Below are 23,438 nucleotides of genomic sequence, written 5' to 3'. Positions count from 1 at the left end.
TGTTGGTGCAATTGTACAATTAACTGCGCAATTTTGCAGGGAAATCAACACACTGGGGACTAATGAACTTCAAGCCTTTTAAATCACTGTGCGGTCGTGTCCTGCGCCAATGTGAACCGTCCCCAGTAAACAAAAATGCAGTAATAAGTGTAGATACACATGCAATACCTCGACCTTTACTGTGCAGAAAGCCATGCTATCGCGAGCATTTTTGCGCTTACGCTCGTCTGAAGGAGCCCTTATGCTGTACAAGCAGGATGAGGAGAATGATCCCAGTACCATAAAAGAGTGTGTGAGTTAAGGCGGCTTCAGACGAGCAAATTCACTCGCCTCAATGCAACATATTTGTGCAGTAAACCAGGTTTGATTTGCAACAAAGTTGCGCGTGGCACTGCAGTAATCCAGAGACATTATGGGACACACCTTATAGAGTGTCAGTTTGGCGAGACAGAGAACAATTGTCCAGTTCTAGCCAGAGGGAGTACAAGAGAGTCACACAGCACCAGAATAGCAAGCATCAGGTGTAACCTGCTGGACCCGAAATTCAAGAGACTTTTTGGTGAGTTATGACATGGTTGCCCCAATCAAATGGACATTCCATTATGGCATATAACGGTCATATTTCCCATACGTGACTACCAGATCTAGGGCCGATGATCTAGCTGATGTGATTATAGGATTACAGTCCCCTCTTTCAGAGATGACAGGGATGGTGCATATAGAGCCTTATCTTTGTTCCTAGTGTATCATGTTGTTATCCTGCCTTATCTAGATCTCCAGCACTACAATAAAGCTGCCAGGAACTTGCCTAGTCTCTAAATATAATGTAACAACCCTGCTCATTAAGTGCTTGACTATACAGCAAAGCTGATGAGTGAGCTACAGAATATAGAACACGTCAGCCTGTGAGCGCTCTAATCAAAGTGCAAACCTGGAATATTTCAAGTTGGGGTTTTTTGTATGTTTTTATAGTTACAAAAGAATACATATAATAGCATACATTCTCCTTCACACTGGTTACAGTAACTTAAATTAATGATATAGGTACATATATTAACTTATAGCCCAAATACTTTAAAGGGAACCTGTCATCAATTTTAACCCAAATATACCAAGCACGTTACAATTATGACCTACATCTCTTTCCCAAACGTATTTTGCCATGTCTCTTTATAAAAGTATTACTAAGGAGTTGCTGTTTGAAAGTTTCCAACGCCGCATGTAAATTACACAGAGCGGTCCGATGGGTGGGCTGGATGATCTTGGCTAGCTGCAGGTTTTGCCCGAAAGTCTGTTCCTCGCTTCCGTTATGACATGAATGATGTATGGAGTAAATTAGCTGACCGGCGCACGCACAGATCATCGGTTCCATTTGTGGGTACATTTGCGGTGCACATGTGTGCATTAACCCGTCAAGCGCTCCGTGGGTAACACAGACGATATCCACATTAAAGGTGACGAAAAGGGGTAGATCTTTGGGCAAACCCTGCAGCTTGTAGAGACAGTGAGGGCTGCCAACCTGGCTGTTTTGCATAATTACATGGCGCAGGGGAACATTTTAAAGAATGGTTCCTCAACAATGCTTTTATAAAGAGAGAAGGCAAAAAAAATTGGAAAAGAGATGTAGGTCATAATTGTAGTGCTGTGCTTGGTCTACTTGGGTAAAAAGTGACAGGTTCCTTTAAATTCGATTTTTTTTGACTCTTCAAGCAAAACGAATACACTTACCTGTACTTGACTTAATAGTTTCCTTCCCAACCAAATGACCTAAAAGGACATACTGATTTAATCGAGAGCCATCTGGTGCCACCACCACTGATTCCGTGGCATTACGTGTCCATACATATGTCACTTCTGAGGTTGTGTAAGCATCTGCGCAAAGCAAATAAATGAAGATTTTACATGTTTTATTCAAGACTGCTCACAATATGACAACATTTAACAGATAATCCTTATTTTCCTGATACATTGGGGTTAAGTATCTTGTTTGACTCAAATGTGCCCCGTGATGCTCCTTAGCAACAGACTTCAAACATCCAATTACTTCTAGAGTCTATTGCTAAGAAGCATCAGTCAGGATTTAAAATGCCAAGTTTTAAATCGCAACATAAGAAAAATACTTTTATTATTTTTTTAAATGGGAAATTTGGTCAAAATTATCTTCAAATTTATCATTGATACATATTAGAAAATAGAAATTGCTAAATTTATGATCACAGATTTCCTCTCAACAGGGTTTGAAAACTCTACAGAGACCTTACTTTTTTGTAATCAGTTCTTTTTTAATCAGTGGTGGCCTTCAGTAGTGTTATTTCCTAATTTCATCATTAATTTGATTGACTGGTCTTACATGAGCAGATTAAAGATACGAAGATAACCATGTACACACAGCTAGTTCCAGGGTTCTTGCCCCATTATTGTACTATAGGTTTTCTGGTTGGCTGGGTGAGAGGCCTGTGATGGGTTGGGAGGAATCAAGTTTCTTCTTGTGAACAGCGCCAATTGGTATATCTCCTTAGTCTTGTTGCAATGCCTTTTAGAAAATCCAAAATTGACTAATAGGAAAGCTACCTTCCAATAGATAGTGCTGCAGAAGCCCTATACCATTACCCATTTGCGTATCGAATTTCTCTTTACTCCTACCTGACTCTTTCCACAAGGAGAAACTGTACTTCTCTCAACCAATGTCACAGAGCTCTCGCTCAGGAAGGGGCAAGAATCCTGTAACAGTTGTATGTATAGGATTATCTTTTCCTTATGGAGAAGGCTCTGCTCTGGCTTATATCATAAAGATACCCTTACACGGGACAACTGATGGGCACATTAGTGCCCAACAGCAGTTCCACTGACTACTGCTCCTCTGCTTTTACACAGAAGAGATAGTTGCACAGTGAATGGAGGCAGAGACGGCCGAAGCGCTATTATCTGCAAATAGGCCGTCGTTCATAAATGAACTGCCTGTTTACATGGACCAATAGTTGCTTGGTTTTTAGCTCTGCCAAGCAACTCCGACAAGTGAGCGATTTCTCACTCCGTGCCCTGTCAGTGGCTGCTTGTACACGGGATGACTATTCCCCAAATCTGCTGTGTCCAGTGGTTATTCAGGTAATAACCGCCTCGTGAAAAGGTACCTTTAGTCAATTAGCATCTTATCTTGCCACATGTTGGACAAGATAAGGATAGGACTGTTGGATTTCAATTTTTATTCTTTTGATCATTTTTTACCCGACGAGAAAAATTCTTGCCAGTGTGTCTGTAATTGTTTTCTTCCCTACATTCAAGTCGAGCCATTCATGTATATCTATGGGTCTGTCGGGCGAGATAGCTGTTCAGCAGACTATAGTAAAAGGTATATTTCACTAAACACATCTCAAACAGCCTGATCACATATAATTGATGGGCAACTTAAATGTTTCACATTATAGCCATCCACCACATTACAGAACTCCTTAAGAAATTCATAGGACCAATTCTAATGTATATTTGTATTCATGTAATGAGAATACTCACTGTAATAAATGAAGAAAATTGCAATTTCTACTGTATTACTAAACAGTGACATCCATTGCCTTATGCCTGCTACACCCACAATTTTCAATTCATTATGATTGGCCAATATATTTTATCAATGAAGATTATTAATGTAGATGTTCTGAATCTTGGAAAAGCTACACAGCCTTGTGTTCGTACTTAGCAATAAGAAATAGTATCAGAGTATGTATGGCTGAAAAAAGACACATGATCAACTAGTACAGCCTACTAACCCCAATGTTGATCAAGAGGAAGGCAAAAAACCCAATGAGGTAGAAGCCAATTTTCCCCATTAAAGGAAAAAACAATCCTTCCTGACTCCAATCTGGCAATCGGAAAAATCTTCGGATCGCTGACCCTTTTGAAGTTAAGAAAGGCATCCAGACCCCTCTTGTACTCTTTTATTGAGTTCGCCATCACCACGTCCTCAGGCAGAGAGTTGCACCGTCTTACTGCTCTTACAGTAAAGAACCCTCATCTTTGTCGGTGCGGAAACCTTCTTTCCTCTAGACATAGAGGGCACCCGCTTGTTACAGTCACAGTCCTGGGTATAAATAGGTGATGGGTGAGATCTCTGTATTGTCCCCTGATATATCTATACATAATTATTAGGTCGCCCCTCATCATCAAAGTGAATATATTTCAATGTTCTTAGAAAATAGTATACACTGGCAATTAGACAAGTCACCTCGAAGTGCAGCAAAAAAATAAAGTGAGGTAGTTTTCTGTGGATAGGTTTCAGTGCAAATCCACATTAGAGTGGCGTGCTCATTGGTGCTAGACTAGCTGGGGGGACCAAGATTTTATACACAGCCAACCTTCTAGAGTTTTCTCATGCAACGTTGTGGAAAGTATACGGAGAATGGGGTTATCAAGGCAAAATATGCAGTGAAAGGGGATCCTGTGGACATCTTACTGATAAAGAGTATCAAAATAGGATGTCAAGTATCGTTCTGAAGAACAGGCGCTATACTGTACAGTCAAGCGAATTGCAACTGAATACGAGGGGCTGCTGATAAGTCTTTGGTTTTGTGTTCTTTTTTTGTTTCTATGGTAACGAATGTTACTAGTGATGAGCGAGCATACTCACTAAGGGCAATTGCTTGAGCAAGCATTGCCCTCAGCGAGTATCTGCCCGCTTGAGAGAAAAGGTTCAGCTGCCGGCGCAGGTGACAGGTGAGTTGCGTCAGTGAGCAGGGGGAGCGGAGGGGGGAGAGAGGGAGAGAGAGAGATCTCCCCTCCGTTCCTCCCCGCTCTCCCCCGCAGCTCCCTGCCTGCCGCCGGCAGCTAAACCTTTTCGCTTGAGCAGGCAGGTACTCGCTAAGGGCAATGCTCGCTCGAGCAATTGCCCTTAGCGAGTATGCTCGCTCATCAGTAAATGTTACATCACATGAAAGCCTTATGTGTCTAATATATCTTTTCAAAATTTTGTGTTTGTAGCTTATGGCAACAGTGATCTAGGCACGCGGGAAAACAAAACGGCGGCGTCTAAGGCGATATTCACAGCAAATGAGAGCAGAGGAGTGATGAAATTCTTGTTTCTGCAAGGAAAGTCCGCGATGGATATTCATGGTGATATGTCGCAGACATTGGGGGATCAATGCCCTTCATATTCTACAGTTAGGAACTGAGTTGCAAAATTTAAAACGGGCCACTTCAGCACCAATGATGAGGAACATCCTGGACGACCGAGAGAGGTTGTTGTTCCGGAGATCATCGATGCTGTGCACAACCTCATACTGGAGAATTGGCCAATTTCAGCTAAAGGAGAAGCAGACATCATGGGGATTTCTGGTGAACGTGTTTGTGTCATTATCCATGAGCATTTGAACATGAAGAAGCGATCTGCAAAGTGGGTCCCCAAATGTTTGACAACAGATCAGAAAAGCATGCGAGTGAAAACTTCCCCGTCCATTTGTCAGCGTTTCTGGACTGATAAGAACTTTCTGGATCGACTGATCACTATGGAGGAGACCTGGATTTATTTGTATGACCCCGAGACCAAGGAGCAGTCAAAAGAGTGGAGGCACAGTGGTTCTCCTCGCCCAAAGAAGTTCAGGGTGCAAAAATCAGCCACTAAGATGATGGCGCCTGTGTTCTGGGATAAGGAGGGCGTGCTGCTAGTGGACTACCTTCAAAATCATCCACGATCAATGCAAGGTATTACATTGAACTTCTGGACCAATTGAAGGCAGCTCTGAAGGCCAAAAGGTTGGCAAGCTGTCCAAAGGAATCTTGTTCCTGCAAAACAACGCCTCCACTCACACTGCACAAATGACCACGGCAAAACTGGTGGAGCTAGGCTTCCAGCTGGTTGACCACCCACCTTATTCACCACATCTAGCTCCCTCTGACTATCAACTGTTTCCAAGGGTACCAAATTGCACACCCTTTCTGATGCCATGGCTGCTACAGATGACTGGTTTGAGGCACAACCAAAATTCTTCTATTTGCAAGGCTTACAGAACTTAGAATACCGATGTAAGAAGTGTGTTGACATCAGTGGAGAGTATGTGGAATAAATGTAAAGTTTCATCATCCTATCGCGTTTCTTTCTGGGTAAAGCCAAAGACTTATCAGCAGCCCTTCGTAAAACACTTGTGTTCAAACTAATATGTCCAAATGTGCAGCTCATCATTCCTTAGCACAGATGGGCTATAACAGCAGACGATGAGGTCCAGCGCCATTATTGTCTAAGAGAAATACAAGACTCCAGTGGGCAAAAGAGCACAAAAATTGGATCACTGAGCAGTGGAAAAATGCCTCATGGTCTGATGAATCCAGATTTATGTTTATTTAAGCAGAATTTGGCACAAGCAGCAAGAACCCTTCATACTCAGTACATGTCAGTACCTCCATCTAATTAGTGACAACTATAAGAAGCTTCCTATAAGCACTGGACAATATTCTTACAGAATAATTACAACACCCAGTGGAATCTATGCCATGACACATTTCAGCGATTCTGAAGGTGAAACCATGTTCACAACACTACTAGATGTGTGAGTCTAATAATGTGGCCAGTCCCATATACACAAATGCCATTCATGTCACAATATCTGTACCATTTTTAGATTCATTTAATTTAATTATGCAGTGTAAATATTATAGACCTAGGATGGTAGTTCGGAAGCCGATACATGCAGCCATGAGACAGAAGACACAATACAAGAAGCCATACTGTGAATTGTTACCCACTAGAAATGTATAGTAGTCTGGAAAATAAGCTGTCAATGGAAGATGGATAGCTGTCTAAATACTGTAGGTAAGAAGAGAATGGCAACCATGACCACGGACCTATCGTTCGTCAATTCCCAGCTGTCAAGTCAAAGTTTAATTTAAAGTACCAATACTTCTTAATGATGTGACACTTAGGCCTCATGTCCACGGGGAAAATCGGGCCCGCTACGGATTCTACATGTAGAATCTGCAGCGGGTCCCTCCTGCCCCGCGGACATGAGCGCTGAAAATACGAATAAATAAGAATTTACCTATCCGTAGCGGGCGGTGAAGCTCTGCTCTTCCTCACAGCCGGATCTTCTTTTTCGGCCGGCGGATGAATTCCTGACGCCGGCGGCACGTCGTCGACGTGCCGCGCGCATGCGCCGGGCACATCCGCCGAGCCGAAGCAAGGGAGATGCGGCCGTGAGGAAGAGAAGAGCTTCCCGGTCCGCTGCGGGTGAGTAAATTCTTTAAATTCCTATTTTAGGTCTCCCGCGGATCCGGACGGCTTCCATAGGCTTCAATAGAAGCCCGCGGGAGCCGTCCCAGCGGGAGACCCGCATGAAAATGGAGCATGGTCCAGATTTTTTCATGCTCCATTTTTTTTAAAATCCCTTTTATTGACGATCCGCGGGTATTTATCTACCCGCGGGTGGTCAATGCATCCCTATGGGGTGCGGATCCGCGTGCAGGTAATCTGCTGCGGATCCTAAATCATATTTTCCCCGTGGACATGAGGCCTTAAAGAAGAAAGACATTCTTTTACTCCTCTCCAGTAGAGTAGCAAATTTTACCTATTAGTCATTAACTCTATACCCATGCTTAAAATACAGTTTAAATATTGTTCTAGAACAATACCTAACAGGATAATGGTAATAGAGCTTCAGCAAGTATATAACCTCTTCAATATTTATCATTGTATTAATAAATGGGATTGTATGTGCTGAAGAACTTGCCGTAATTATACCAATTATTGCTATTATTAAACCGTATCATTTATTTTTCCCTTATTCTCTTATCTGATATGTGTTTAATACTAATTATTATTGCAACTATAATACCTCTACTGGTCAAGTTTACTAAATGTGCATTATAGGTTAACACGAAGCTGGGGGGAAAGGGAGGAGGATTCCTCTTAGGGCTCTTTCACATGTGAGTCAGTGTCTTTACGTTCGCCTGCCGGTGACGTAAAAGCGCGTGCACAAACCTAACGTTTGCATGTCCCTTCAGATGGCCTGAGCTGAGCGCATATATGCTGAGCCCACAATGCCGTCTTGCTTGGGGAGACAGTTTAGTTCTACTAAACTGTCTCCCCCTTCCCTTGCTGGCTTTTGGCAAGGGGAAGAGGTGGGATGGGGCGGGAGCTAGTGCACTAAGCTCCCGCCCCCTCTTTGCCCCTTTTCGGCAGTTAGTAATGGGAAAGTCTTGGACGGGTCAGGAGCTTAGCAACTTGCTTCGCCCCTGTATCACCCCTGCCCATTGTAAACAGCTGGCAAGGGGCAGAGAGTAGGAGAGAAAGGGGAGGGAGTTTAGCAGTCATGCTGCTAAACTCCCTCCCACCTCCCTTCTCTGGCCGCTGTCATTGGCTCCCATAGAAGTCCATGCAGCGGCTGATGTATTGCGGGCAGGAACATAGTTCTAGGACTAGCTTTCCTGCCCGGCATAAAAGTGCCCAGCCAAAATGCGCTATCTTGGGTGGCCGGGCACTTCTACGCAGTGATAATTGCCCATCTGATCTGGTGCATTGGAATCCAAGGCATCAGATGGTAGCATACATCGGCCGGCCGTGAAAACGGCGGCCAATATACGCTCGTGTGAAAGAGCCCTCAGGGAGAGCACGTAGTAGATGTGATGAGACTGATAAGGCCATGCATGCTCCTCTGGGAAATGTATGCAAATGAAAAATGGAACAATGCCCCTATAGCACCATCTATTAGAAGGCAGCATTTGAATTCAATGGTCAGTGCTCGTTTAATCGAGACGAGCACCGCGTGGTGCTCGTCTCGAGTAACGAGCATCTCGAGCACCCTAATACTCGAACGAGCATCAAGCTCGGACGAGTATGCTCGCTCATCTCTAGTGTTATTAGTTAGTTAGATTTTTATGTGTCACAATTATGGAAAACACAATCAGTTGACATTTTATTAGTAATCAATGTAGAAATCCATTCCAATTCAACGGGGTTCACTTACTTATTTCTTGCAATCATATATTTAATTGTATTTAAAATTAAAATTTTTAATAAAATGATCTGAATTTTTAAAAAAGCACATGAAAGACATGTGATTGGATAATAGGCTGGACTCTTTTTTTCAACCTTCTCAACCATGTTACCTAAATGATGTTAGTACTGCAAGATCAGCGCTACAAATTCTCATGAAATCCACAGAATGTGAATGGTTTCAGTGCTGCTAGAGGAAAATTGGCTTTTACCTCATTGGGTTTTTTTTTTGCCTTCCTCTGGATCAACATTTGGGGGTTTTAGGGTAAACTGGATGGACACATTTTTTTTTTTTCGGACTTATCTACCATGTTACTAAGTGCAGCTGCAATAGTATTTTTTTAGATATGGAATAAAATGTGAATTTGTTGCTATTAACAACAGGTTCCTTTTTTGTGTTACAGAACACTGCAATTATGTGCAACAACAATAAATGTAATAAGGACACAAAACAAGGCAGCACATTCTAATTAACAAGTGACCTTCAAACAAAGACCAGCAAATACTTACAGCTGCCAAATTTTAATGGACAGGCATGTGCATCCATAGGAAAATCTTCCAAATGCATGGGGCATTCAGCCTGGACAGTGAGCCTAAGAAGCAGACACAAAAAAAACAATATGTTCTCTTTTCTAAAGATTAATACAAAAGAGAAATCTGTTCCACAATGCAGCCCAACTTATGGCGACTGAGATAAAAATTGCTCTGTTCCGCTAATAACATCATTAACATTTAAATCTGCGCTTTTCTTTTCATGCAGTCCTTCATACAATGTTTGTAACATCAAAACATTGCAAACAAGCAGATTTTCCATCATTTGCATATTTTACTCATTCACAAATACAGAAGCAGTTGTCATACTGATGCAGTAATATCTAAACACTTGGTTTATTTGGGGGAATTCATTGAAATGATACCTGAGCAGTTCCGCTAAAAGTAATACTTTATCACAAGTACTTGAACAAAACATTTTTTCAAAATAATGCAAGTGTAATAAAATAACAATGATTTCTTTAATATTCAGGAGTATTCCAGTTACGGACATATTGATTGGGTCCTAAAAGGACATATATATATACAGTATCGCTTGGTTCACACAGGGCGGATTTGCCTGGAAATTCCTTGCGGAATCTCGCTGTGGCAAATCCGCCTGCAGCCGCTAATCCCCAAATTAGCCAGCCATGTGGACGAGATTTCTCAAAAATCTGGTCCACACAGGACGGCCAATCCATCGCGGCAAAGCCAGCAGAAGCTGGCACTGCGGCGCGAATTCCCTGGCAGCAGCATGTCTATTTTTTTTTCCATTGCGTCTCCTCTCCTCTCTATGGATGAGCCGGCCGCGATGAAAAACCATGCGGCGAGGCCGCTACAAAACCTGTGGCTAGTACCATGGGTTTTGAAGCTGTGCTTTCCCAGCGGAAATCTCGTGTTTTTTTGCTGCGGCAAAACCGCGAGATTTCCGCCAAGAATACGTCCCGTGGGAACCTAGCCATTATATGCAGATGACACAAAATTTAAAACAGGGAACATGGAGGAACTATCCCTAATACCTCAGATATGAGAAGACCCTAATTACCAGTGGAGTTCTTGCCCTGATGAGAGCAAACCGACGTCAGGAACCTGGGGCAACCCTGACTTTCTCGAGATGGTAACAGGGAATAGTGGCTAAGTAAAATGATGCTTAAATAATAATTAACCAAAAATATTCAGGGAAACAGATGTCTAAACATCTAAGATGAATAAATAAACCACCATCAGACTTAACTAAGACACACGTCTGGACAGGAGCCACTTACGTGGCAACAACCATCTTCAGACAAAAGGTAAAACTGGCATCCTGTGTGAGAAGGAGCTGGAATATAATTTGGCTGATTGGCTGGCTGGGATGACCACCTCCCAGCCAACCAATCAGTCAATAAACCAGCAGAAAAGTGCTCCCATTGGTGTCCAGCACTGAAATGACAGTGAGAATGAACCAGCATGAGTATCTGTTGAGCAAGGACTGACATCATGATGTCACCCTGGTCTTGCTCCTCATTCGCTGCCAGTGAGCCGTGACACAATTAAGTGATATTATGATATAAACGTGGTGGGTGGCAAAAAGCGGTTTTCTAAAATACAATGTGATTCAAAAAGAATAGTGCAAAAGTAAAGTGGATTTCTTTATACATCAAGTGACATATAGCAGCCAGAATGACCTGAAAAGATAGAAGAACTCTTCAAGTTTTTAATGCACTTTACAGTTGTTTCATGAGGACACCATTGGTGATACAGCAGATGTCAAGTCAGTAGTCCAATCCTGACCAGACATGTCGCGACATACATTTGTTATAGATTCCGCTGCAGTGGAGATGCATTCTTGTCTGATCATTAAGGCCGAAGTCAGATGAGCGATTTTTTCTGCGCACCTATGTGCACTAAAAAATTTGCGTCTATTAGAACCATTGGTTTCCTATGAAGTGTTCACATGTCCGTTTTGTACTGGTGCAAAATGCTCACACGTGCAAAAGATAGGACATGTGTGCACTGGGAAGGTTCGTGTGATGTTACAGGTAGTCCCCTCATCACTCAACAGTGTTTACTGATGAGGGGACTACAGCGGGGACAAAAGAATCTCCTGCCACAGCTATCACAGCTGTGCTAGAGGATCACAATGTTGTCCCATTGCTTTCAATGGGGCCTGCACTGCTGCCACCTCATTGAAAGCAATGGGATGCAGGCAACCCCCCACAGTGATTTTCAGGGAAGTGCTTGAAATATAAGCCCTTCCCTGAAAATCATCGCTAGCTGCTGAAAAAAAAAAAAATATATATATATATATATATATATACACACACACACACACACATCACCTCTCCGCCGCAGTGCAGCTCTGGCGCGTCTTCTCCCTGGCTCCCTGACACTCTTCTGAAGCACTGTCTCCTGCCCGGAGATTTAAAAATCTCCACCTCCTGAAAGCACTGGGTGAGATTGGCTGTACGCTCAGCCAATCACAGGCAGTGCTCAGCCATTCATTGAATGACAGATGAGTGCTACCTGTGATTGGTCACAGCGCTCAGCCAATCAAAGGCAGTGCTTAGCTATTCATTGAATTTCGGGGAGCCAGGGAGCAGACGAACCGGAGCTGCACAGCGGCAGAGAGGGGATTTATATTTTTAAAATTTTTTTCCAGTGGCTAGGGATGATTTTCAAGGAAGGGCTTATATTTCAAGCCCTTCCCCGAAAATTACTGTGGGGGTTGCCTGCCGGCCCCATTGAAAGCGATGGGAACGGAGCTTTGGTCAGGCGTATTTTGCATATCCGTGCAGCGCTTTTTATTTTGCGCAACAAAAGATGCTCATCTGGCTGAGCCCTAAGGGGGAGAATGAATGATAGCATGAAGAAAAGTCCATGTAATCCCTCTATCGGGACAGATAGAAGAATCATCACAAATCATTCTCTGCTACCCTTTACCCCTCTGTAGACACACATAACAACTGTATATTCAGTATTCCTGACCCCACTTCATAGGATGTAACTGTGGTTGGATTAGTTATACCAACATGCTTTTGGTGTAATTTTAAAGCCAAGAAGCCAGCTGTTTGAAGTAGAAGCAGCACAGTTTGTCCAAAACTGTAATGTGCTTTTCTTGCTCATGGTAAACTGTAGGGGGTTTAATCAGTTATCTATGTTATCAAACATTTTCTCGAATCTCCCAAGGCTTTTTTTTGGTAATCTTCATAGAATTCTTTTAACTAAATAGAAGAATAACTTTAATATTAATATCAAACTACATCTTAATATAGAACGTATTGGAAATTGTAATAAGTTTTGCAATATTTCTGGAAAAAAAATTAAAACTGTGTATCTTCTCTTTTAATAGCCTGCTCTACTTGAATATTTAGTGCAGTCGTGATCAGTGATCGGTTTTACTTGTATACAGTCTGTAACTGCAGGGAATAACAAGAATAGTGCACTGTGCCTGCTAACATTCTTCAACAGGGATTGTTAAAGTGGCATGAAGCCGACTGTCGTTAAATATTTGAAAAGAGATGATTTGTCAAAGTTGCAGTGTCAATATTCGGAGATTTGAGAAAGAAGGCATAAAGCGCAGTATAGAGTATTGAAGTGGAACACAGAAAATCTCCTTTACATGCCATGACACTCCGTTCCTTTCTACAACATATCCTTCAAAGCTTCACTAAACCATCATAGCAACATCTTTCATGTGATGCTATTCGAAGCCGAACATTTTGGGGGCAGAAGCCACTGCATTTGAAATGAAAGAATCCTCTAAAGCCACTCTTGACTATGTACTGATATCTGCCACAGTATATAGTAACAGCTTTACAGACTAGAGGGTTTGATCCTTATGGTCTTCTGTGTACATATAAATGCAGATACTTGGTAGATCTATCAATTTTTTTAAAGATTTTAAGTCTTTATTGGACAGATCTACTATAATACATAAATATTTGTTAAAAATACTTTATGGTGTTCTAACCTTAATTCACAAAACCCTTTTGTAATGAAACAGAGAATCCCTCAAAGTGAATCTCCACTATAGTCTATCATTAAGATAAACGATCAATAGATTGGAGGGGGTCTGCTGATATTTGGGAAGATCGGTTGGTGCACTGAGTTGATTTATGCAGAAAGCCAGACAGCTCTGTTCCCACTTCAGTGGCCAGGCTTGGTATTACAGCTAAAGCTCCCATCAGTGAGAACTTTGCCTGTAATATCAAGCCTGGCCACTGCAGTGTGAACAGAGCTCTCTACATCCTGCAGAAATCAGCCCAGTGTACCTGTGCACTGACACGGCAAATATAGCTGATCAGAAGCGGGAGGCTGGGTGGTGGACCCCAGCCGATCCATTATTGGTTGTCTTTCCTCAGAAGAGGCTATCACTAGTTTACAGATGGACAACCCTTTAAATACCATTTTTCAACCTAAATGCGTTAACATTTCTTTATAGCACTTGGAGATTTATTTTTCAGATATACAGGCTTAAAATATAATATGCTGACTGCCTATACTTACCTGTTTTATGTTGGTACCACTGATGATCATGTTCATGATCACAGCAGTCAGGAGCTATCACAGCACACGATTTGATGTGCCCAAAATTATCGGGAAACAAAAAAATGCTAAAAGGTAACCCTTTAACCCCCTAGTGATTACTCTGAGCTCCATTCATTCAAAAAGATAAGAACAGTTTTCGCTGAACAGAGCTCATTCTACTTTGAATTGCTCAAATTCCTGGTCTGTAAGTGCTACTGACATACTTTTGGTCTCATTTTAAAAGAGTTTGAAGTAGGTTTGGGAGTATTGAATTTACAGCTGTGTGCAGAGATGGGGGCAGCAGGGAGAGGAGCAGGTAGTAGAACCATCTGGGATTCTCCCCTGTCCCAAGGGAGGGTAGCATGTGACTTTTATCGATGTGACTATTACTAACCCCCTTGTTTTCAATCAGAAAACATATTTGCTCTCTGATTGTCACATATGAGGGTCTTTTTTCACCCCCAAAAAGCAGTGAAAAGAATCAATTATCAAGGCCATTTTACTCCACAGATGCTGCAGACATGGCTGAAAGTGGCATCTAAGTGTTTATACAGATAAAAAAAAATTAAAGAGATTTTGTCCTCCACAATACTTTAAATATTGAAAAATGAAAAAAGAACAAAAACTACACATACTCGGTATTGCCACATCCATAACAACACATACTATAAAATATTATACTGTATTTATTCAGCACAGTAAATTCCATTCAAAAATACCAAAAAACAGCCTAGTTAGTTATTTCGAGAAACTTGTACATGCGTTTGGATGAATTTAGTAGATTATATGTGTTCTAAAGAAATTAAGATACAAAGCAGAATTGAAATTTGGAAGGATCAAGTTGTATTTAACAATTCAGGATAATTTCTCAAGGGAAAAGTTAAAATCTGGATTTATGTAATAGAATATTAGTGACTGTTATTTACAAAAAAATGCATTAAGTATGTTCCTTTAGCTGCTTTATAAATATTAATTTAATTTCTTTATAAATATTAATTTTCTTCGTTTATAAATATTAAGTGTATTAAATAAGTGTGTCATTTAGTTACCTTATAAATATTAACTATTACCAAATAATTAATGTATAGGACTCTCCAAAAAGTGATATTTACTGTAGCTTTCTATATGTTTATTCATATGCTGTATTGTCCTGTACAAAACTTATAAAACTGATTATATAAAATGCCATAGATATAAAATCAACCTAATGGCAGTCCTTAGACTGATAGGTCGAGTGTAGAATGACTTTTTAAACATGGGTACAAATGTGCTAAAACAATAAAAGTAGCCATGCTCACCCTTTTGTCCCTCCTGTGATGCACCGCTGCAGCTCCGGCAGTCCAAACAGTCTTTGTTTACAAATGGCTTCCATTTGACCGCTGAAGCCAAGGCTGCAGCAGTCACGTACCATTCCCCTACCATACCATGCCAGGAGAACAGCAAATGGCCACTATAGACTTTGACTGGCTGCAGCTTTAAGACACAAAGACTGGGAGGACCGTGGGAGCTACAGCGCTGGATCACCCGCAGGCGAAAGCATGAGTACAGCTACTGTTATTGCTTTAACACATTTGCATCCATACTTTAAAAAAATGTTTCATACCTGGTCAACCCCTTTAAGCCTACTATGTCTGCTGATAAAGAAAACTAATTTTTAAAAATTTTGCTCCTTATGAACCTTCTAAATTTCCAATATTATATACTTGTACCAAGAGTTCAGTGTTATGTCCTCTGTTTTCTACTCTGCATAAACCAAATGTCCCCAAAAAGTTTTTGGAATTTGAGTTGCTTCTCTCCCCCTCCTTACACGTACTCCTCGATGCTCCACCAAGATAAATATAGCAGATTAATGAGATAGACCTTCCATTCTAGACAATAAACTCCAAGGGGGCTAAGCTAAATTAATGAGAGCTTAATTTGAAGTAGTCTGGAACACACCCCATGTCTCATCATTGATTCAGGCTACTGAGGTGTCTGAGGAGAGACAGAGGAAGCAGTCTGAACCTGACGAGACAGTGGTGTGTGTCTCAGACTACTTGAGATTAGACACTACAGTTAAACTGTAATTATAGTTTATAGCTTTATCCTAATTGAGTTGTGATAAAAAGCAGCCAAGGAGCAAGAGACGAGGAAAAACATAAAAGTAATCATACCCCATAGGTACTGACTTACAGTACATAGCAATTTTGAGCTGCTGACTGGAGATTTGACTTGCAAATGTGGACCTCTGGGCAATCAGCTGATCACTCTGGGCACCCATGGCAAAAAGCTGATTTTGTCAGAGGAAGCCTGGCCAGCTTGACATTTCCCCATGCAGTGGCCACTGCACAAGAAACATAGTATTACAGGAGTCCATTCACATGAATTGCCATCCTGTAACAAAAGGAAGGTGGAAGGTTCACCAGGGTGGGTGGAAGCTGCTATTACTGAACGGCTGTTCATTCTGGGACATTGTAAAAATGTCATAGAATGGGATCTCCCTCTCAAGACTTTTCCCTCTCTATTAGGGCATATGAATAGGGGATGCCATATTTGCACAATCTCTTTCAACTTATACTTTATATTTGTAACTTGTTATTCTAAATAAACTTCCAATGTACTTTCACAGAATTTGTTTTGAATATTTCTTACGATTGTACGGCACTCTTGGACATACATTCAGTAAAACATGAATGAAAGAACCCTACTTAAGGTTTAATTGTAACTTAAAATTATTAGCCCATTCCCGATGACATAACATAAATATACATCATGCGGTTGTGAAGGGTGTATGGAGTGCGCTCGGGAGCAGAGTCTGCTTCATAATCAGCAGTTATCAGCTGTTCCTAGCGGTTGCCAGCTGCCGGCAACTGCCACGATCACAGTTAGCGCTAATCACCATAGTTAGTTCTTTAGATGCTGTAGTCCATGCTTACCAGGTGTCTAAACCGTCAGCAAGAGGGAGTGTGATAGTACAAGCAATCAAGTCACAAGTTCAGGCCCTTTGTGGGTACTAAGCAAATGTGTGAAAAAGAAGTTTAATAAAATTGTTTCAACAGTAAAAATAAAAATATTAAAAATTCAAAACACCCATTTTCCCAATAAAAAAAATCTAAAAAATATAAAAATTGCTACATTAGGTATGACTGTGTTTGTAAAAGTGCAAACTATTAAAGTATCATAATATTTATCCCACACAATGAAAGCCCCCCAAAAAAGAATGGAATGCCAATATTGTGTTTATTTTTTTGTTATCCTGGCCACCAAAACATTTTGAATAAAAAGTGATCAAACAGACCTATGTATCCCAAATCCAAATACTAAAGACCTGTCTGTGAGTGACTGTGTGAGTTACATGCTCCGGCCCTGATCACAAAGGTCCTCAAACATAAAACATGCAGAGCATGACAGCAGCCGAGTGCTTACAGGACCCGTGATCATGTCACTGTCATGTGATCAATCACCTGGGGTCTGTGTCCTTGAGTGAGTGAGTTACATATTCTGCCCCTGATCACATGACGGTGACATCATCACATGTCCTTCACTTTATTAAAAACCTGCAGAGCCGGAAAGCAGCCGTGTGCTTACAGAACCTGTGAGGGTGTCACCGTCATGTAATCAGTTACCTGTGTGGGAGGAGTCCGGTGTCACATGACCAGGAGGTGATCAGTGTGTGCAGGACTCTGCTGTGCTGCTTGTTATCCCTGTTGTATGGGATGAAAAATGTATGTAGCAGAGCTGTATGTGATGTACATGTAGCAGAGCTGTATGGCACATTGCACCACCAGAAACCCTGATGCTATAATTTCCTAAAAATTACTAGTAGTACTGATAAAAGCTGCAGCTCTTCCTGTAAAAAACAAGCCCTTACAAAGCCCAATCAACAAAAAACTAAAAATGTTATGGGTCTCAGAATATGGCAACAGTAGGGAGCAAGGAGGAGGAAAAGAAATACAAAAAATCTCATATATTAAATTAGGAAAGGGACCTTAAGTGGAAATTCAACCTGATCCAGTGGACAAAAGACTTCCTAGAAGCCAAAAGGGGCTCATCTTGTGCCAACCTTTTGAAAGTCCACATTAAAGTGGTTACAAAATGGTATTACTCCCCCAATCGACTGGCCAGGCTTTTCCCTGAAACCAATGGGACATATTCGAGGGGATGCAATGTACTTGGCTCCCTATAAGACATTTTCTGGGAATGTAAGAAGATCGCACCTTTATGAGAAGAAACGTTTAGACTATTATATAGAAAGACAGGGATAAAGACCCCACCAAACCCCCAATTTGCAGTGCTTCTCTTGGGAATGGATCAAAGTCCAATGAAAGTTAGAATTCTCCCGACTCACATCCTTCGCATTGGGAAATTAATGATAGCCAGAGGTTGGAGATCACCCAACAGCCCTTCCCTTAAGCAGGTCATTGCACTAATTAGTAAGCACTGTTCAAGTGAAAAAGCCATGGCAACAAGAAATAATAAATTGCTACTTTGCCAGCTTTCCAAGAAATATGGAATAGCTGGATTATAAACATGACTAGTTAAGGAGGAAAATACGGTTACCAATAGAGATGAGCGAACACGTTCGGCCCCGCCCCTTTTTCGCCCGAACACCGAACTTTGCGAACACTTCAGTGTTCGGGCGAAAAAGTTCGGGGGCCGCCGTGGCAGCGCGGGGGGGTGCGGCGGGGAGTGGGGGGGAGAGGGAGAGAGAGAGGGCTCCCCCCTGTTCCCCGCTACTGCAGCCCGCGCCGCCGCGCATCTCCCCGCCCCCCGGCGGCACCCGGACCTTTACGCGCGAACACTGCAGTGTTCGGCAAAGCCGGTGTCCGGGTGCGGATGTGTCCGTAACGGACATGTTCGCTCATCTCTAGTTACCAACTAAAAGTGAAAAAAAAAGGGGGACAATGCTTTAGACCTGGAGGAACGTGAATAAGACACTTTATGAGAGCGGACCTCAACCCCCGATTCCATTAGTATATATTAATAAAAAGAGTATATATATCAAAGTTAAAAAGGCAAAGTTGAAGATTTATTAGCATGAAATGTTGAAATCCTGACCAAAATATGAAAGGAAGGAGATGTCTATTGATATTGTTTCAAATGTTTCTGAACATTTCTATGGGAAGACTCTCCTACAATGTTGCATTGAAAATATTTTAAAATGTATGTTTTAAAATACTTTCAATAAAAAACAATGGCATTAAGAATATGGCAACAGAAAGCAATTTTTTTAAAGCAGAAAAAAAAAACAATATACATTTGGTATCGCCATAATCGTACTGACCCACAGGACAAAGTTCATATGTCATTTTTACTGAACCGTGAACGTTGCCAAAAGTAACCCGCTCCCCGGGCAGGGAGCTGCGGGGGAGAGCGGGGAGGAACGGAGGGGAGATCTCTCTCCCCCTCTCCCCCCCCCCCCCGCTCCCCCCTGCTGACTGCCGCAACTCACCTGTCACCCGCGCCAAGAGCCGAACCTTCTCTGCCGAGCGGGGAGATACTCGTAAGGACAATGCTCATCTCTAATTGTGGCATTGTCTATTGCATGCCATATTAACCATTTCCAATCCAATTTGTATCCTGGTTTTCCTAGGGGGCTTACTCTTATAAAACTGGGCAATCTGCTGGCTAAAGCCAGTACTGCATGAGGTGACACGTTGGATAGGCTCTGACAGCAGAGAGGCTGGCAATATACAGTAAGAGAACCCTGATGGATGTCTTCTAACACCGGAGCTGTACAGCCTTAAATCATAATGTCTTTAGACGTCAGACAGTGGATTGGAAAGTGTTAAGGAAGCAATGCCTCTAGGAGAGAGCATAGCAAAGATACACATAGTGCTTATGAGAATCCATGTAGCCCTGTACATGCTTCCTGCACATGACTCTTCTGTGTAAATGGTGTCTTAGATTCAGTTCTGACTTCCCACTTTTGTCTGTTCAAGTCCCAAGTCAAGAAAAAATAAAAGGTAATAAAAGTCACCCCACCTTTAAGAAAAAATGTAAAAAAAGGTATCAAAAAGTCATTTGAACTCTAACATGGTACCGATAATAACTACAGGACATCCTGCAAAAAAACAAGCCCTTACACAACTATGTCCCTGGAAAATTCAAAAAGTTATGGCTGTCCGAAGATGAACTAAATAATGATTTTTCCAAATATAATTTATGTTTTTAAAAGTAGTACAGTAAAAAAAAACTATAGAAATTTGGTATATCTATAATTGTACTGATCATAGAATAAAGCTATCATGTTATTTTTTCCGTAGTGTGTACGCCATAAAAACAAGACCTCCCCAAAGATGGCGGATTGGCAGTTTCTTTTTCTATTTTACTTATTTTATTTTAAAAAAATTTGTCAGTACATTATTTGGCTCATCAAACAGTACCATTGAAAAATTCAACTCTTTCCACACAAAAAAAAAACAAGTCTTTAGACAGCTATGTCGATGGATAAATAAAGGAGTTAGGATTTTTTGAAAGTGAGGAGGAAAAAACAAAAATGAAAAAAGGAAAGGAAAGTTCCGCATCATTGAGGGGTTGAGGACAGGTTTTTAATCTCTCAAGACAAGCCAGGAAAGTTTCCTTTAAAGCCCACAAGCAGAGCCCTTTAAAATGAGTAGTTTTCTGGAACTTTTACTTTTCATGAACTATCCTCAGAATAGGTGATCAATGGTGGATTGGCAGGAATCTGCCGCTTAGACTCCCTGAAGATCACATCACCACTGGGCCCGCTATCAGGATAGGCAGCACTGGAAGCAGATTCTGTAGTCAGGGACGTCACTATAGGGGATGCTGTTGCTCCCAGGCCCAGGACTCTTAGGGGGCCCATAAGGTCTCTCTTCTCCATATAAGGAGCCTAGTGGTATGAATAAAGCATTGTAGTTGGGGGGGCCCTGTTACAGTTTTTGCATTGGGGCCCCGAATCTTCACGAAACCGGTCCGCTGTTTTGTTGACAGCACTATTTGCTTTTTGGACAACTCCTTTAAATATATATGAGAGCATATTGTATATAAGAAAAGTTACATTTAGTGTAACCATCTAACCCTACAAAGTGACAGCCTGTGTGCAACTCTATAATCTGCAATAGCTAAATCTATCATCATGATCATCATTAATGTTTGGCACCATTGATCAACCCAGCCACCTGTTATCACAAATATCTCTTCTCGTAGTCCATCAAGAACTAACTATGCCTGTCCGGTTATGTCAGTAATGTGGTACAGTGTGGATTGAATGATATGCTGAGACTTTTGAATGCTTAATGTAATATTAATGTAACAGACTCCATAAACATCCTGAGCTTCTGCTCACTTGACAGCAATGGTGATGAGTTCTACAATATTTTTTTACACGAGGAGGTGTTCCTTATGCTGTCACTGCTGATTATGTTGTATGTTCTATCATAATTCCACTTCACAAATTATGGGCTCCAATTGCTGGCAGGTTTCCAGTATCTAGTCTTATACTGGCAGGTGATTTACATTTGTTACAGGAGAGATTAGATTTCTTCTCTTTGAAAACCAGGTCAAACATTAAAAAAAAGCCTCAGAATAGGGAGGTTATTTGGTATGTAACTTGAAAGGTTAATTAAACTTGACAAAGCCTTGGAGAACCAGAAATCTTTCAGTAGGGATTTTACAGTCTTCCATCGATACCTGGAACAAACTTGAAATATAAGGATGAAGTACATATATCGTGTTGTGTATATGCTCATACACCTCGTTTACTTGTATTATATGTGCTACTGGTGTTCTATCACTTACACTAAATCTACATTAAGGCCACGTTAACACAACTGTATCGTTGGCTTTGGTAGGTTAAGCACTCATAATATGGACAAGCGACCCTGGTCCAACCGTGAGTCCATTGACCCAAACTAGATCTTTACAAACTTTCTTCTGTGTTAATTCTTTAAAATGAAAATCTTCCAATCACTTATATTTCCTCTACTAAATAAATGCTAATACTGCTCTTCTTATATGAAGACCAACCTTTTTTAACCCCGTTACACTGCAGGACGTATATTTACATCATGGGTGGGTGGGGTTTGTGTAGAGTGTGATCGATGGTCAATCTCACTCCTTATATATGGTGCATGCTGGCTGTCTTTAGCAGCTGACACCTGCCCACAACAGCAGCAATCAACATGAATAGTGATCGTGGCTGTCAACCCCTTAAATACTCCAATTGGCATTTGGGGGTCCTAAATGCTCCTACAATGAGATTGCGAGGTGCTATTTTGTTGTCATGGCAGCCTGTGGAATGGCTTGATAGACTGTACTGTCAGATAGTGGTATAATGCAATACTATGTTATTGCATTATATTCTATGAGTGATTAAGCGATCACAAGTTCCCTATGAGGACTAAAAAAAGTGTAAATGTCAGTTTAAAAAGTTTTATTCAGTAGAGAAGAAAATTTAAGGTAGTAAATGTAAAAATAAAACCCTTTCATATATTTATAATGAAAAAAATCAAAAAAAATTTGAAAAAAAATACACAAAACAAAATTGTACTTTTTTGGTCAACATCAAAGATGAGCAAGCATACTCGCTAAGGGCAATTACTCGATCGAGCATTGCCCTTAGCGAGTACCTGCCCGCTCGGAAGAAAAGATTCGGCTGCCGGCGGGGAGCAGGGGGGAGAGCGGGGAGGAACCGAGGGGAGATCTCTCTCTCCCTCTCTCCCCCCTACTAACTGCTGCAATTCACCTGTCATCTGCGCCGGCAGCCAAACCTTTTCTTCCGAGCGGGGAGATACTCGCTAAGGACAATGCTCGCTCAAGTAATTGTCCTTAGTGAGTATGCTTGCTCATCTCTAGTCAACACGTCTCCAAGAAATTTTTTAAAAATTTAAAAAGCTGTCAAAAAGTCATATGTGCTCCAAAATGGTAACAGAAATTGCAGGGTGACCTGTAAAAAATAAGCCCCCTGTCAACGAAAGGACAAAAAAGTTATAGTTGAGAGATGATGGCGTCAGAAAATTGTATTTTTCTGCAAAGATATATATATATATATATATTTTTTTTAAATAGTACAGCAAATTTGACATCGTCTTAATTGTACTGACCCATAGAATAAAATTGTGTAATTTTTGTTGCAGTGTGTATGTCGTAAAAATAAGACTCCACAGTAAAGATGGTGAAAAGTGTCTAAGGGCTGGGGAGGGCAAAGAATAACAGATTAAGGCCTCATGTCCAGGGGTGGAGTTTTGCTGCAAAATCTGGAGGGGGCGCTCCGCAACAATAGCCCTCCATAGCATGCTATGGAAAAATGAATTTCATGCAGCAAAGGAAATCAATTGCAGTTTCCACTCGCGGATGAAAAATCACAGCATACTCCATTTTACTAGCACGGATGGCTTCCATTGAAGTTAAATTAAGGCTTCTTTCCCATGAGCGTATATCGGCCATCATTTTCATGGCCGGCCGATATGTGCTATGTTGG

The 23,438-nt window shown here is 41.4% G+C and overlaps 1 protein-coding gene across 1 annotated transcript in view; it reads right to left on the bottom strand.

The window, feature by feature from the left end:
• LOC136573328 (gamma-aminobutyric acid receptor subunit alpha-2-like) overlaps positions 1-23,438 on the bottom strand; it is a 192,915-nt gene that overhangs the window by 53,493 nt on the left and 115,984 nt on the right. The window contains exons 6-7 of the mRNA XM_066574617.1: positions 9,485-9,567; positions 1,729-1,872 (exon numbers count right to left, since the gene is read on the bottom strand). Of these exons, the coding sequence (XP_066430714.1) occupies positions 1,729-1,872; positions 9,485-9,567 (227 nt within the window). The remainder of the gene's footprint in view (positions 1-1,728; positions 1,873-9,484; positions 9,568-23,438) is intronic.

The sequence above is a fragment of the Eleutherodactylus coqui genome, chromosome 7 (assembly GCF_035609145.1).
Source record: "Eleutherodactylus coqui strain aEleCoq1 chromosome 7, aEleCoq1.hap1, whole genome shotgun sequence".
Classification (NCBI taxonomy): Eukaryota; Metazoa; Chordata; class Amphibia; order Anura; family Eleutherodactylidae; genus Eleutherodactylus; species Eleutherodactylus coqui.
This window is presented reverse-complemented; position numbering and strand designations above follow the sequence as displayed.